The sequence below is a fragment of the Neopelma chrysocephalum genome, unplaced genomic scaffold, assembly GCF_003984885.1.
Source record: "Neopelma chrysocephalum unplaced genomic scaffold, ASM398488v2 Primary Assembly neopelma1_138, whole genome shotgun sequence".
Taxonomy (NCBI): domain Eukaryota; kingdom Metazoa; phylum Chordata; class Aves; order Passeriformes; family Pipridae; genus Neopelma; species Neopelma chrysocephalum.
In genome coordinates this window covers 6,977,861-6,994,847 of record NW_020897800.1, presented here as the reverse complement: position 1 = coordinate 6,994,847, position 16,987 = coordinate 6,977,861, and the positions used below count along the sequence as shown (strand labels likewise).

Sequence of the window (16,987 nt, the reverse complement as noted above, 5' to 3'; positions counted from 1 at the left end):
TCTGTGGTGTCTGTAGGGAATTGTGCTGTTCAGAGGGTCTGGTCAGCTGTTTGCCAAGAGGATCAAAAGCAAATACAGCTTCCCCCTGTCTGAGGTTGAACAAGCACCCAAACATTGGGTTTGGTTGTATTCCATGACTTGCTGAAAGTATTTTTAAGTCCTTGTGAATGAATGTGTGGTGCCTGTGGTGTGTGAGGTGTTCGTGCAACCAGGACCAAGTCTTGGGTCCTTCACACTTGTGTGAGTTATTTCACAACTTATTTCACCGGCCTTGGCCATTACATCTGGTAAACTTCTTTTTCAGTGGGCTCAGAGAATGTCTGAGTGTATGGGAGAACATCTGTTGATACATATATCTCCAGATATATCACTCCTTTTAGCATTGTAATCCACTGGTTTAAACAAGAAGAAAGTCAAACTGTGACAAAGCAGTGATGCTTCTGCTGGCACGTGATGAGGAAGGAGATGTCCCCTGACGTAGAAGGGGTTGTCTGTTGACATTTTTCTCCCTCTCCCAGTTTTAAGTAGGTTATCCCTGCTCAAATTATGCAACTGTGCAGACAGCCAGACTTCAGGAATTCCAAATGCTTCAATGTGTCAAGTACTGCCTTCTAAATGAAATGCCACAGTTGCAGAGCCTGTTCACAGTCTGTTACTTCAAATACAACATCGATCCTGGAATCGCGTGTGGCTGGGAAGGGGCAGCAGCTTAATTGCTTGTTCCCTTGGGGAACTGTTGTGTGAGATTGCAGGACCCAAACCGGTTGGGAGAGGTGCCTCTACCTGTGGCAGCGTTTCCATATGGAAGTCAGTAGTTATAAGCAGAAAAAAACATCCTAAAAACATTGATTTCTGTAACAAATTGAAACTCCTCACTCTTTGTGGCTGCGGCTGTTGCCTCCAAGATGCAGTTTCCAGCATCCAGAACTAATTAAATAGTTGTGTGCTTGCTGCTAAGTAAACATTGGAGTCCATTACTCTTAACTTGCCTTGGAGATCAAATTGATTCTTCTAATGGTTTCACTGGATGAAAGCAAATGTACTGGGATTGCTTTGTGCAAGGTGCCTAAATGAAATGGTGGTGGTAGGAAAAGAGCTGCAAACCTGATAAAATGAGATGGCAGCTTTTAATTTAATTCTTACATTCCAATTAGTCAAGTTAAGGAAGGGACTTAAACTATTTGTCAATAGCGTGTTTTTAATGCATTCCAGTTCAGGGCTGGTGAAATAATTATTTCACATGAACAGGTTTATCAGAGCACGGGAATGATGGGATAATAAGGACTGCAAAAAGTGTGTTGGGCTCAGCATGTGGTGTGTGACAGTGGCCAGGGGAAGAGTGGAGGAGCTAACACAGACAGCTCAGTCATGTCCCCTGTGCATCTACTGCACTTTGGGGTTTATTATTTGGGGTGATTTGACCACAATATTTGTTTGCCTGCTCCACGCAAGAAGGCTGAAAAAAGGCAGTTTTTCCAGAGCATGAAGAGATGCTTTCTAAAAGGACACTTTGTACCTCATCTGTGATAACATTATAAACATTTACTGTGTGTAATGTTTTATATTCAGAAGTACAAGTGAACATAGTAATTGTAGTGAGAGATATTTTAGTGGAAATATAGTTAGAGCTACTGAAGAAGATCTGAGTTTATAAAAACAGCTACAGGTGGTACTTGATAAAGCATTTTGTATTTGGATATTACCAAGAGTGTGTTATGGAAAAACTACAATTTTAGTGATACTTACCAGAGTTAAATCTGTTGGAAGGTGTTGGAAGCATGAAGATGCCATGTCCTGTGGAGACCCAAGAGTCCTGGAAATTACTAATGCATTTGGGAATAACTGCCGAGTTAAGGGAAAGTTGGTCCCATATTAGGGACAGATATTGACAATGTTGGAGCTCTGTGGGCTGACAGTTTCTGCAGTCTTCTGTCTTTGTTTTGGGGTTTTTAAGTGGATAAGTGCCCCTGTTATGAAATACCTACTCTGAGAAGTTTCTGTGAAATGTTATATTTAAAAAAACCCACAAAACTCTCCTTGGATATGGTTCTGCCAGCCCAGCATTGGCCATACAAGGTCAGGCAGCTACAGCCTGTGGAGTTGCTGCTCACCTGATAACATAATTTGTAGATAAATACAAGGATTTTTAATTTGGGGGCCAAGAGGAGCTCCTTTTAGGCATTTATCTGCATAAATGAGTCATTAGGAAAATAAAGGGTACACGTAGTGCTGAAAGGGTGATGACACAACCACATTCCTGCCTTGCTTGAGCTTGTTCAGGATTCTTTATAGCTGCTTCCGTTGGGAAGGTGGCTGTTGTTTTTATGTCTGTGACACCTTGACTAGCTGGCAGCAGTCCATGCCGTCTGGATTATCCCTGCCTTTTCTCCTCTGCGGATTGCACGGGATGGGAGGCTTTGCTGTGATCTCTCCCCTCTGCTCTTCACTCAGGTTTTTCCTCGGTGTTGCTTCCAGCACTTGAGGTGTTAATGGGGCTGGGGTGCTGCGGTGAGAGTTGAGATTTGCATTGCACTGCACAAAAATTCATTATTTATAGTTAACATGGATTTCATTGCAGTATAACACTTCTTCGTTAATCTCGAATAAAAGTGAGAGAGAAACTGCCATTTTTTGTAACCCTACGAGAATGTTTTGGTGTGAGTTACAAAACTCATGCCATTTTGCCTGATATTTCTTCCACATTCTAGCACCAAAAAGGGCTTGGAAATTTTTACTTTCGTGACTAATTTGGGAGGCTGACTTGAGTAGTCTTTCATGTATATTTTTCCCGAGTTTATATCGATATGCTTTTCTGAGAGTGAAGACTGAAATGCAGTGGGTAGCCATGGTAAAACAAGAAAAAATAGCTTTCTGGAATTAGTTTAAACCAGCAGGTTGCTGCCGCGTGACAAATGAAAGTACTTTATGGGTATTTTTTGGCAATTTGCAGTACTTAAAAGAATTTAATTTTCAATTGTATTTTTTTGTGCTGCTTTTAAAGACCAAGGATTATAAAACTGAAGCCTTGCTTTTTATTACACAGAGTGGGAAGCAGTCATGAAACGGCTTTTCTACACTGAGAAATTTGGGGTAAATTTAACCTGAGTTTGCACGGAGTGAAAGTGTAAAGAAGTTACTGAGATCACCTAAAAATGATGCATGAAAACTGCCATTGTTAAATTTGAATGTATGCCTCAGGGATGTAACACATCAGTCCTATAATCTGATTACATTCTGAGGCACTTCCATGTGTAAGGATACAAGGAGGACTACGAATTCACTTGTTGCTTTTATTCTAGTAAAAAAAAGCCTTAAATGGAGATTTGTTTCATATGTTGATGACACAAACATCTTACTTTCAGGGCAGATCTGGTAGTTTGATCATGTGCTTTTTTGGAGAGCTGATGAAAAACAGAAAGTACAGGACAGTGAATCTGCTGTGAAATATCCCAAAACACTCTGTCCAGTGAAGTTCATATATTAATTTTTATTATGAGAATAAAGGTAATTTATTCTGGAACAAGGCCTTTTAGCAGCTACTGCTCATGTTGTTAAACGAGCCTCAGTTTTAAGTACTGTCAGAAAATTTGCTTTTATGTGTTACATGGAGCACTAATGTGAGATTCCTACAATGCAATGTTGAAAGTGCTGGAGGCTGGGGAAGGTGGCATTTATCTGGTTTGCTTATTCAACCCTGTGAAAGCTATATTAGGCACATAAACTTTATACTCTGCACTGCAGCTTCAGAAAGGCAACAAGTTAAATCTGAGTGCTTTGAAATAGTGAATGGTAACACTCTGTTCTCCCAAAGAGCCGACTTCAAATGATCACACCAAAACTTCAACAACTCTGTCAAGGCTGGGGAAAACAAGACAATTCTCCCCAGATAAGTTTCCTTCAGAGTCTGGCTGTTGCATGAAACACAGGTTTTGTTGGAGCCAGCAAATTTGAGTTACATAGGAAGGTACAGAGCCTTAAAAAATGACATTTATCTTAATTATGTATCTGTAAATGGTCTCAAAGAACATCTTGTGTTGCATAAAAGTGGCCAGTGGCGTCAGATCAATTTACATACAGCACTACTGTCCTGCCCTGATTATTGTAATCTCTGCTTTTAATTAGATCCTGAGATTAGGAGCTGTCGTGCTGATCAGTGAACTTAATGTATACCCTCTTAGTTCTGGCTGGAATGTGGTTGGTAAGGTCAGATGCTCTGAAAAGATCTATGTCTACTTTGCAGAGACGTTAAGGGGGAGCTGCCCAGAGAAGGAAAACAAACCAAAACCCCCCTCTTGAGAATCTTTCAGGAGGTGAAAATACATATTGACAAATACCTGACCAAAAATGAGGCATTGCAATAGGCTGGTGGTTCTGGGGGCCTTTTGGTCGGCTGTAATTTAATAGTGTGGAGATCTTGCTCCCAAGTTACTTTTAACTCATTGGCTTTCAGTTTACAGCTCAAGTCCATTATTAGCTCCTTAATATATCATGTCAAATGTTAATTTCAAACTGATGGATTTCCCATGAAGTTCCTTCTGTTCCCAGGATGCCAGTTCTCCGTCATTTGTTTTTATGCCTTGTGCTTCACCTTTTCATCAGCATTTTTTGAGCCAGTGTCTCGGAGATCTTTGCTATAACTATGGCACTTCCCGGGTGAACTCTTTAACCTGTTATTTCAGGTACATGAGTTACTTTCTTTCAGCCAGCTCCTTAGCTTCAGCTTGTCTCTTCATCTCCTTGTTCTCACTAATAGCTCTAGATCATGTTATTAAAACATTTTAGTTAAGGTCTCATCATAGCTGGCATTTCCTCTTTTTCTGAAAAATACGTTATCAAGTTTGAGATACTTTAACTTCAGTAAACACAGGTGGTGTCCCATTTTCTGTTTGTTTTCTTATTCTTAGTTCTTTTTTTCTTCAGATTGTTTTTATTTCACCACATTTCTGCAGTTGTATACAAACAGCTATAATCATATATCTTTGAGAGATGAAAACATCTCTATATTTTTAAATAATCAGACCTTGTACACTAAATATTTGAGAGAAGAAATTATCACAGTGTTAATGTTGCCAAGCTTTTTTGCAGGTGTGTATTACAAAATGAGACAGTCTTTGAACAATCCTGCATCTTGTGTTGCACTGACACCTTTTCCCTGAGAATTCAAATACCAGTGTTTAATCACAGCAGTGTCTAATGGAAACACTTTTAGATTAACTTCTAATGAAAGGAGTGGTAGCATGTTTTACACACCTACAGCGTGATCTTTAATCTGCAAGTTTTATCTGGGCCAGGAGTTGTAGCTGTGCTTTAATCTTCCTGCTGTGTTAATCCAACATACTCAGTGTCATGTACAGAGCTCCAGGTTGTCTGAAATTCCAGCTCTGTGACACTTTCACAGTTAAGAATGTCCTGGTTTATCCGTGTATTGGTTATCAGCTGCAGATACCACAACTCTCATTTGCCTGAGACATAAGTGATGTGCAGTTCCTGACATAAAATTAAAAAGAGAGGTTTGCAGTAGGATTAAATTCTCCTGCCAGTTTGAGATCAGTCAGGAGAATGTCTTGCAGGCCCCTTCCTGTAGGCAATATATGCAGGATGATGAGGGACAAGAATAAATCTGGAAGCATCACTAGCATGAGGAAATGACAAGCCAGACACGTTGCACATCATGTTTGATGTAGAAACAGCAATTCCTGAAAAGTAGTGATGGTTTGACAAATGGTTCTCAACTTTTTCTTTGCTATGACATCCCAGTACCAGAACAACAGCTCTGTGATGTTTTATGTTGGGTTTAATATTCTAAAATAAAAGTAGTAGACATGTACACCTCTTTCTCATTACTGTAGATGTTTTGGGTTTTTTTCCACTTTTATATGCTGAGGCAGCATATAAAAGACAGCATGAGGATGACTTTGGTCATCTCAGTCTGGAAACTACACTTTTTATTGGAGCTTTATAGTTTAGACAACTGAGATATTTTGAACTGAGCAAGTAGTTCTGATTTGTTCTTGGGCTGCATTGCTTTCACAGCAGGTGTTGTGCTTAATATCTATGGTGTAAAAATACTCAAGTTCTGCAAAAACAAGAAGGAAGTAGAAGCACATGCTAAAGGTGCTGTTGGCCTTCTGGCAAGGAGAAGTTGAAATAAAGTGCCAGAAAGGTGCAGAACTGGATTTCAAGAACGGTGCCATTCCCTGTCCTGCCAGGCAACACAGATTCATGGAATCATAGAATCCCAGGATGATTTGGGTTGGAAAGGGCCTTAGAGCCCATCTCGTTCCATCCCCCTGCCATGGGCAGGGACACCTTCCACTAGCCCAGGTTGCTCCAAGCCCCGTCCAACCTGGCCTTGGACACTTCCAGGGATGGGGCAGCCACAGCTTCTCTGGGCAACCTGTGCCAGGGCCTCACCACCCTCACAGAGAGGAATTTTTTTCCTAATATCCAAATCTGACCCTACTCTCTGTCAGTCTGAAGCCACTCCCTCTTGTCCTGTCACTCCAGACCCCTGTAAATAGTCTCTCTCCATCTTCCTTGTCAGCCCCTTCAGGCACTGGCAGGGCACAGTTAGGTCACCCTGAAGCCTTCCCTTCTTCAGGCTGAACGATCCCAATTCTCTCAGTCTTTCAGACTGAAAAGGTCTTTTCCAACCTAAATGATTGTATGATTTTGCAGGACAAGGTTAGTGTTGAGTCACCACAGGGTCTCAGTCTCTAAGGATACTTTGGCTTCCCCACAGGCCCCTTCTATTCTGCTCAGATGAGCTGAGTCCAGACAGCCACGCTTAGGGGATGTGTCCTGAGGACAGTGGCAGGTGAGGGATGAGCTACTGAAGTTCTGAATCACTGTGCATTCCAAACCTTGGAACCCACTGTAAGTGGTGGATGAGCATGACAAAATTGCTAAGCAGGCCCTGGACTCATCATGACAAAATGAGAATTTTTGTATCTATTTTTAGGAATGGGAGCTCTTTCCTTACCCTCACACCTGGTGCATATCTGTTCCCCTGCCACACGTAAATCACACGTTGAGGCACATGGAGAGCTCGAGTTGGGTGTGTGCAGCAGCGCTGTTGGTTTCTGACCAAATCTCACACTTTGCTGTTGGTAAGAGTTAAAACAGAAAGCCAGAGTAGGTGAATTTTTTGCTCTCTCTTGTATAGGAATATACTTCAAGAAGTTAACTATATTAGCTTCTTCCAAAAAACCAAGAGTGAACAAGGCCCAGTTGCCAAAACCAGTGACTGTGTTTGGAGTGATAAATTGCAGTGGTGACAAGTGGCTGGGAGCCTCAGCATCTCAGGGAGAAGGGGGGTCAGCTCCTGGATTCAACACTCAGCTGAAGTTCCAGTCACAAAAACCAGTCTAAGATAATCTGTGCTCTTTTGTGCAGGGAAAGTCTGTTGGTGCTGTTCCCCTGAAATGTGCATGTAAATGTTTTCTAATTTTATCCTCTTAGGAGTGTTCTGTTGCAGCTGACCTACCATCTCAACTGACAATAAAACCATTTTGTAGAATAAATTGCTGGGCTTGGCACCCCACTACTTGTCTCAATGCTTTCACCAGCCCTGGGAATTAAAACGCACCTACTAGATTTGCATCGTGCAAATTCATGTTTCCATGGTCCGAGTCATTCTCTTCCTATCCCTGTGAAATATTAATGTTTTCAGTAGCAGTGACAATGTGAGTCAGTGCTGTGACTGTGAGCTGGGACCTTGTCATGGCCACACGCATCTGCTTTCTTCTCATGGCATGGTACAGTTAAAACTTTTGTTTTCTGTTATTATAGGGTTTCATTTTGGGGAAACTGAAGAGATCTGTTAGGAGTAGGAAACACATGGACACCCTGGGTCTACCTTGTTCCTGCATAATTATATTGGAAGGGAAGCTGTTGGATGCTTTTTCTCCTTGTCCTTTGCAGATAAATACTGTTCCTAATGGAATAAATACTATTCCTGATGGTCTGATGGAGAACTTACAGTAAAGAAATACTGTGTGCTTTTGTACCTGCCTGTTTCCTGCCCTGCAGAGGTTTACCTTGTTTGCTGCCAGAAGTTTTCATGGGCACTGTCACAGCTCAGGATTTCCAGATGTGAAAATCTTTTCAGCAGTTTTTTGTAAAGAGTTTCAGCCTTGGTGTTTTGACTTTGTAAACCTCAGCTCTTACAGTGCTCATGAGAAACTTTTATCTAGATGCATACAAATGTATTTAAAATTGGGGAACAGGGAGAGCTTCTTGGCACAATGTAGTTTCCATGTGTTAAACACTTAAAGACTCTGAAAATTATGTATGTTATTTACACAGACCTGGATCATTTTGAACCATGGTGCTTCCTGATAGTGTTTTATCTGCCTCCATTAAGCTTAACTCTAGTGCTGGAGTACTGCCCGCCACCCTTCTGCAGCAGCCTCTGGTGGACTCTACCTAAAATTTAGGAAGATATAAATTTTAGAATTTGGAAAGTCTCTTTACCAGGAGTTTTTCAGAGGAAGAGGTGGCTGCTTGTGAAGCAATTTGCATCCTCGGAAAGTGCTCTTGGAAATAAAAATAAAAATTAAGTGTTGAACATAGGTACAAGCTTGGGTGTGAGTACAGAGCAGCCAACAAATGCTTTCTGGGGATGACACTAATGGTACATGAAGGCAATGGCTCAAAATCTCTGGCACGTGAACTTGTCAACAGTGGTGTCCAAAACCCCAATCTTTACAAAACATATGGTCTTGTCAAGTGCAGTATTTCTGGAGTACACAGGCAAAGCACAACACACTTTTGTATGCCTTCTGCTGTGAAAGGGAGTGTTACTGCTAACGATAAATGGGTGGCTTGTAGAACTTCAGGCCTTCAGCTTGTTAGGTGAAATTGCTCTTCCATTCCAGCGCCCAAGTGGAGTTCTCTGAAGTTACTTACCTGCCATCAGCCATTCTTTGCTGGGCAGATCTTCCCAGAGGACTGTCCCACGTGCAGAGAACATGTCCAAGAACAAAGACCTCCAAACTCCTTAAAACAAGAAGTTGTCCTCTTCTGAGGAGCTGGGAGGAAAGGGACACAGGAGTGTCCTGGGGTATTTCAGTGGAGAATCAGAGTCTGGTTCCTGAACTGAGAGACCAAGGGCCAGCTCAGCCCCAGCACTGAGCTCCCGGTTTTTCACAGGGCATGGCATCACCTCACTCCATGTACAGGCTGGAGCTCAGCATCTATTTCGGGTTTAACAGAACGGTGTTTATGCCTCAACACTGGTTCCTTTGTGCACTCAGGGTTTTAAATCTGCTGTCCTAGAGGAAATGGAAGTTCTGAAGCCCTGCATACTTCCCAGGATGGTTCATTTCCCTGGTCCTCTCACCCACTGCAGCCGAAGGTTACAGGTTTGCATTCCACAGATTCCAGAGCACCAAAGTGGATGCTGCACATCGATGTGATTTTGAGCACAGAAGCCTCCTGTTTGCCTCCTCTTTTTCATGAATACCATCAGGCTTGGCTGTGTTGGGCTGAGTTCTAACTAGGTTTACTGACCTGGGTTAAAATATGGTTTTAAATAAAGTTTAGAAAGTGCTGTTGATTTGTTTGAAACAGGAACAGTGTGGCAGCTCCAGCCAGCAGTTTGTGAAGTGAAGCAGGGCCAGATCTGTAGTGGAGATAGTACCTTTTATTAGGCCAGCTGCTGTTGGGGAAACAGATGCGTATTTAGATACACAAGTATTGCAAGGCTGAAATAGAAGTAGGCAACTTGAAGTTAAATACACACTAAGAACAGTTATTCTGATTCAATCATGAACTTAATTATACAAACCAGTTAATTTGAGGGGGGGGTGCTGGTGCCTGTGTACTGCAGTGACAGAGATAAGTGATCCAGGTCACACGTTTATCCATGTGGAACATTTGTCTGTGTCTGGCTGCTGCTGTTGATGGGATGGTGCTGCCAGTGCCCAAGGAGTGATCTGCATTAAAAATAAATTTAAAAAATTAGTGACCTAATTTCCACCATGGGCTCACAGGTACCTAAGGGATTGCTGAGACTTCCCACAAGGGTGGGAATTTCCTGAGCTTTTTGAGTACCAAAGCCAACATGACATTTATGTATCTAAAGTCTGTTGATTTCAGTATTCAGAAAAATTTGGTGTTTTCATGTTGTAAGTTGCCACAGGTCAGGATATGGAGGTTAAAGGTGGGGTGGTAGTTTTGTGGTGCTAAAAATTACTTCTGTTGTAAAATGATGTGACTAAGTGAGAAACTGAATGTGAGCAGCTCTGTGAGTTTCGTTCAGTGACTCTTCCAAAAGATTATTGTAGGTACCATGTTTCAAACCCAATGATTTGAGGTGCAGCAGAAGGTGAATAAGGAGCTAAACTTGGTGTACATGAAGTAGGCAGGTCACGTGAGGAATATTTTTCAGTTCTGTTCTAGTTTCTTTTCAATTTACAGTTTCATTACATTATAACATTACATTTATAGAGTACAGTTTCTTCTTTATGGTTTCTAAGCACAGAAACTTGACACATGTTTAATGCCAAAATAGTGAATGTGACTTGGTAACTGTTGCTAAAACTTGTTTTTCGGGAGCCTTGAAACAGCGAGAATGAGCTGAGTTACCCTGAACTGCTTAAAGGTCAGGTCTCTGTCAGTACTCCTGGGAGTAAAAAAAAAACCAACTAATTTTCAACTAAATTGTACAAAGTCTTTGGTACAATAGCACTTCCCTTCACACTGCTTTTGGCTAATAGTGGACAAAATTCTCCTTGCTCTGGAGGTCCTGTAGTGCTCATGTTTGAATTCTCACCTTCTCCAAGGATCTGCGCTTTGGTGGTGAATCCCCACACATCTCCAGGGCAGGGATGCGCTCTGGAAAAAACATTCTCTTAAACTGCAAATGTCTGTTCAATACAGCCCATTAAATATGGGCTAAAGTGTCCCACTGGGAATATCTTTAAAACTTGTGAAAGTGTCTTTAAATTTCATTGTGTTTTCCTAGAGCTTAGAAATACTCCATGAGTTGTGGGCAAGGTGTGTGTGCCTCGGGATTGTGGGGAGGAGGAGGAAAAGCTTCTGTCTCTGTGATACCATCCCTGATCCCTGCTTGGAGAATCCCTAATGGTTTGTGGCTCAAAGATGAACAACTTTGCCAGCTTCAACCCACTTATCACTTAGTTTAGGTGTGCACCTTGCTCTCCCCACCCCAGCCCTTGCAAAGGAACAGGTATATTTAGTTCTGGATTTTGGTTCTGTAATCACTCCTGGATCTGCCACCCTGCACTTTATGGTCCAACAGCTCTGTCAGGGACTGGCTGATAATGGGAAATCAGACGTGCCAAAATGTCATTTCAAAATGGTGATGGGACAGAAATGTTGGACTGGGGGTGAAACTGTAACACTGCAACCCTTTCCCCTCTTTAGTCACTGGGAGTGCAGCTGTAAAAATGCCCTGTGCCACTGAGAGGTTGCCAGAGAGAGTTGATCCATTTTATAACCTGGCTGCTCTAGCACACTCAGCTTTTCATGTGGAGCATATTTTCAAATTGTTTAAATTATCTTCTAAAAATATTTGATGTTTTTACTTCCTCATTAACTGTAAGGAACTGACATTGTTTGCCCTGCTCAGCCCACCCCTTTGGATTTTCCCAAAAATGCTCCTTGTCCACACTGAGGCCTGGTTAGGAGCCACTTGTTTAAATGGTGGTGTCAATGCAATGAGGGGGAAAGTCATTTTACAGAAGTGATTTGACAGAGCAATATCCCACATTCATGGCAGGAACGCTGCTCCTTAATAAATTTAAATCAGTTTATTGCACATCACTGACTTCCACTATTTTATTTTGAATTCTGTAACCAGATCAAGGTCAAGGAAGCAAAAGATGAAAGGAGAAGGAGAAAGGAAGCCAGAGGAGGGGAGAGGCTGCAGGAGGGGGGAAGCAAGACAAGGAATGGTTCAGAGCAGGGCAACAGAGTAAAGCTCTCACTTAGGGACTGAGGGATGAGCATTTCTCACTCAGCTGAACAGAAAAATGGATTATTCTGGGCCTACAGGAACTGGGAGGATTGCTCTTGATTTTCTCCTTGTTCGTAATGATGTATTGGTACTGTTTCTAAATACCAGATTGTTCTGTGGATAGTCCTTGTGAATGTTTTATTCCTTTTGTAGCCAGTTGCTGAGCAGAAGCACTTCTGGACTTCTGATGTGCCAAGGAACTGCTGCAGCGCCTGGGATTTCAGAAGGAAGGGTATCCCAAGGCCATTTTAGAATATGCTGTTACAAGCTTTTACTGTAGTGTTTTGGTCTGAGATCAATGGAATATGCTTTTCATTTGATTCATGCTGGAGAACAAACAGTCTGGATGTTCAGATGCCTCTTGAGGTCGATCCATTTTCTTTCAGTGAAGGGAGTGTTTTGCTTGTGCTTAACTTCTTCCTCTGCACTAGTGTGAAATCTCATTTTAAACTCAAATGGCCCTTACGGTTTCTCCCAGACTTTATATTGTCAAGTGTTAGTTAATCTATTCTCTCGAATAGTTCTTTTTCCTCTGTCTGAAAGGGTTTGAGTATCAAAAGTGAAACCCCAGCTACAAGAAGCAGCCAAGTGTAAATGTGTGTAGAACAAGGTAGGCTCTGACAGCTGCCATTTCAATATGTGACATTTGGAGTAAGTTGTTCCAAACTTGCTCTTTGTAGCTGAGAATCTCCACATGAGCAACTTGTAAGTGTGATATGCTTTTGTGTATGTGGAAAGGAAAGAAGGATGATGTGAAGAAGCTGCTGACTCCAGGAACTAATCAGATCCAATTATGTTGTTGTTTAACCCAATGATATTTCTATATCGTGGTAATTGTGTGAACCATGTGGAACACGGAAACCCTTCATGGAAGCTTGGGGGGTGGAGAGTGGGGGACTTAAGAAGGTGAAACACGGTGGGTTGTGTTTCGTTTACAGTGAAATAATTCAGAAGAGTTTGGAGAAAACCCAGGAACTGATTTTCTTGGTGGCCACAGCAGTTCCAGTTCCATCCCAGGGGATGTCTGGGCATGTGGCATCTTGCTTGGCACTGTCTTTCCCCTGTGTACTGCAGAGGGAGTGAGTGGTGGATCAGCTTCACCCTCCTCAAATCAGAGTCATTTAGTTTTTAGAGGCTGCTGCAGCCCTAAAATTTGCAACCAGTGTGGGTCACACCTCCCATTCTTGCACAAAACACAAGCATTTGTCCCCACATGAAGAGAACCCAAAGAAGAGAGGTTTTTATTGTCAGAAGAAAAAAGTTGCCCTCCTTGTATTATTTGTCACACATATAAAATCAATATATATGTATTTGATTGAGACTTAAACTTTCCTTCGAGGTTTCTAATGCATTGTGTTTCTGAAGGAATTTTCAATAAGTCCTCACCCTAGTCCAAAACTGTTTATTAAAAGCAGCTTTAGGCAATCGGTACCTGCACTGCAGCAGGAAAGCAGAGCTATTGGCAGCTGTTGTTTTATGTTTACCAGCTTGAACTCTGGCCTCTGGAAATTCACGTTGTAGTTTCTCTAAAGCTTTTCTGGAATTAAATACCATCTCTGGGAGATTTACTTGCTCCTGCACACTTGTAAGTTGACCCAAGCTGACGTCTTTTCCACTTAAAAGAAACATTCAACACTCTGTCAGGTTTAAGAACTGTAAGCAAGAGTTTCCTGGGCCCAGAAGATAAAAATACAGGTTTCTACCCACTGTTAGTTAAAAAAAAATGCTTTTGTTTTAGTATTGCAAACATTTCTTTGAAGTGTGTTGGGTATTTGGTTTTGAGTGGGCAGTAGCAGAAATATAGCAGATTATATAGGGTTATTTATTATATATGTATAGAGAGATAGATATAGGGAGATATATATAGAGATATATAGGAATAGACTACAAATAATTTGATCCATGTTTATGAAAATTGCAAGTAAGTAATTGCATTTCTGTAGAATTAGTCCCTTGCACAACCTGGATCCTAGAAAAAACTGATCTGAAAGAATTTGGTTGAATTTTCTTCTTACAGAGTCTTATAAAGCCACTTGACTTCCGCTTTCTGACACAAAAATGACAGTTTTCCTCTTTGTTCCAGGACACCTGTGATCTCTTGTATGTGGGAAGAACACTGGGAGAACCATCTAAAAATGGGTGTTAAAACATTCACTCATAACTCCCCTGCTCACAGTCAGGAGATGCTGGGGAAGCTGAACATGCTCCGCAACGATGGGCACTTCTGTGATATCACCATCCGTGTCCAGGACAAGATCTTCAGGGCGCACAAGGTGGTCCTGGCGGCCTGCAGCGACTTCTTCCGCTCCAAACTTGTGGGCCAAGCAGAGGACGAGAGCAAGAGCGTGTTGGACCTGCACCATGTGACTGTGACCGGGTTCATCCCACTGCTGGAATACGCTTACACGGCAACGCTGTCTATCAACACGGAGAACATCATTGATGTGCTGGCTGCAGCCAGCTACATGCAGATGTTCAGCGTGGCCAGCACGTGCTCCGAGTTCATGAAGTCCAGCATTTTGTGGAACACGCCCAACAGCCAGCAGGAGAAGGTGCTGGATGCAGGGCAGGAGAACAGTGCAAACTGCAATTTCACCTCCCGCGACGGCAGCCTTTCCCCCGTCTCCTCCGAGTGCAGCGTGGTGGAGAGAACCATCCCTGTGTGCCGGGAGTCACGGAGGAAGCGCAAAAGCTACATCGTTATGTCTCCTGAGAGCCCCCTCAAGTGCAACACACAAACCAGCTCCCCCCAAGTGCTCAATCCCTCAACTTCCTACCCGGAGTCCAGAAACCAGCCCGTAGACTCATCCTTAGCTTTTCCCTGGACTTTTCCTTTTGGAATTGATCGAAGACTTCAGTCGGAAAAGGTGAAGCAGGCGGAGAACTCACGGACTTTGGAAATGCCTGGGCCCTCCGAGTCCAACCGGAGAATGGCGGATTACGTGACTTGTGAGAGCACCAAAGCCAGTTCTCCCCTGGTGATCGAGGAGGATGTGCGAGTCAAGGTGGAAAGGCTGAGCGACGAGGAGGTGCACGAGGAGGTGTCACAGCCCGTGAGCGCTTCCCAGAGCTCCCTGAGCGATCAGCAGACAGTCCCAGGGAGCGAGCAAGTGCAGGAGGATCTCCTGATCAGCCCACAGTCTTCATCCATAGGTACGACCATTTCTGGCCTTAGGTATGAGTACGTACAGAGAAGCCTGTAATAGGCACGTGTGCACTTGGAATTTTACTGGAGGAAACCTGCCTTGTGAGTTTTTATGCTTTGATTCAGAGAAACGGCCTTTTTTCCCTGTTTCATGAAATGTTACTTATAATCTTGGAGTTCTTTAAATAACTTTGCAGAAGGCAGCTGAGAAAGGTAAGCCCTCCTCATTCAGCAGAGGTTGATAACTCCATTTTACCTCTAGTTGCCTGACTGAGGGAACTAATTCTGCTTTCATTAGTGTCAAAAAGACACTGATCTCAGCTGAGCTGCAGCACCAGATCTGAAAGGTTTGTGCCTGTAGCCATAAAGGGTTACCACAGGACTTTGCATCAGGCATCAAATCTTGTATAATCGTGACAGAGAGCCTTTGTAAGAGGATTTGCAAAATAAGTGGTGAAACCCTGTTATCTTAATGCCCCAGACAAAAATAAAACCACACAGTCATAATATTGAGAATCTTTCCATTTTTGGGGGATTTGATTCTCAAGTTGCTTCTTCAAATGCTGCCAGTTGCTGAGAGAATCCTTTTTTTTCCATGAAAGACAATTTGAAACCAGTTTTGGCTTCTTCTAGCAGGCTGTTTTTTATTAGTAGCTAATACTTAAAGGTTACTGGAACAATCCCTTTTTTCCTCTGCTCACAGAATGCATTGAATGGCTTTTAGGAAGTCAGAAGGTAAGAGGGTTTGCAATGTTTCTAATTTAATTACCAAAATTTTACCTAAGTCAGCTATTTTATTCTCAGTTAAGTGGCTTGACCTGTGCTCGGTAGAGTTTTTTTGCTGAAGTATCTTTAATAAAGCCTGTTTTGTTTGCAGACTGCTCTGCTTCATTCAAATAATATGTACATGAAAGGCTGCTCCAGTTAATTAAATAAATAAACTACAGCAAGGTAAATAAATGTAGCCTGGCAGCATTATTTGTTTGGTTTTGGTCAGTGTAACAATTGCCTTCTCTGGAGAAAGTGAGATCAGTCTGACCCTTCCAGGATTGCAATACAGTAAGTGCTGTTAAATATTCAGGTAATACTCACTAAAAAGAAATGAAAATATTTCCTACTTATGCCATCCTTTGCTGTTGAATTGTTCCCCAGTTTGTGTAGCTCATACGTTGTTATTTTAGATTGTAATGCTTTTTCCAGCTGAAAATGTTTTATTTACTGGAGACAGGGCTGTTTACCTTTGCTTAGTTTCTGTCTTATAGTTTATAAATCTTTAAATGTAGTTTGCGAAAATAGTGGATAAATTAAAAATATATTTTTTAAAAAAGCTTTCTTTGCTGATGGTTTGCCAGGAAAAGTGGTCCTTGTTCAAGAACAGGTTTTGTTTGATTCAGTTTGTAACTCATTATAGTCAGAACTTCAGAAAGGTCTTGTCGGGGCCATGTGATAAGACATGCAAATTATCTCATCAGCATAATTGTATCAGCACAGGCAAAATAGAACAAGTAAAAATAATGATTAGGGAAAGTTAAAAATACCATATCAGTGATACTTATTTATACATTTATGACATATATCATACCCAGACAGCTTAAAAGGACAAATTGGGTGTATACTCAGGATTACAGATGAGTAGTAAATAACCTGTAGAAGTTTTTGGAGGGCATCTCTCAGAAGTGTCAGAAAAATTGTATTTCAAAAGCAGCTTGAATTGGGAAATGGAAATATGAGACTGGGGCTGAACTGGAGAGAGTTAGGTGCCACTGAATGCTATGAAATCTCAACTTCTAGCACAATCAGTGTTAAACAAAAAATACTTTGAAAAGTAGTAGGTAGGGTAGGGAATCTCAGGCCTTAAT

The 16,987-nt window shown here is 42.0% G+C and overlaps 1 protein-coding gene across 2 annotated transcripts in view; it reads left to right on the top strand.

Moving 5' to 3' along the window:
- Positions 1 to 16,987, top strand: part of ZBTB44 (zinc finger and BTB domain containing 44) — a 36,595-nt gene that overhangs the window by 3,202 nt on the left and 16,406 nt on the right. For both annotated transcript variants that reach the window (XM_027699351.1, XM_027699352.1), the window contains exon 2: positions 14,067 to 15,136. In XM_027699351.1, coding sequence (XP_027555152.1) covers positions 14,086 to 15,136 — 1,051 coding nt within the window. In that variant the 5' untranslated portion in view covers positions 14,067 to 14,085. The remainder of the gene's footprint in view (positions 1 to 14,066; positions 15,137 to 16,987) is intronic.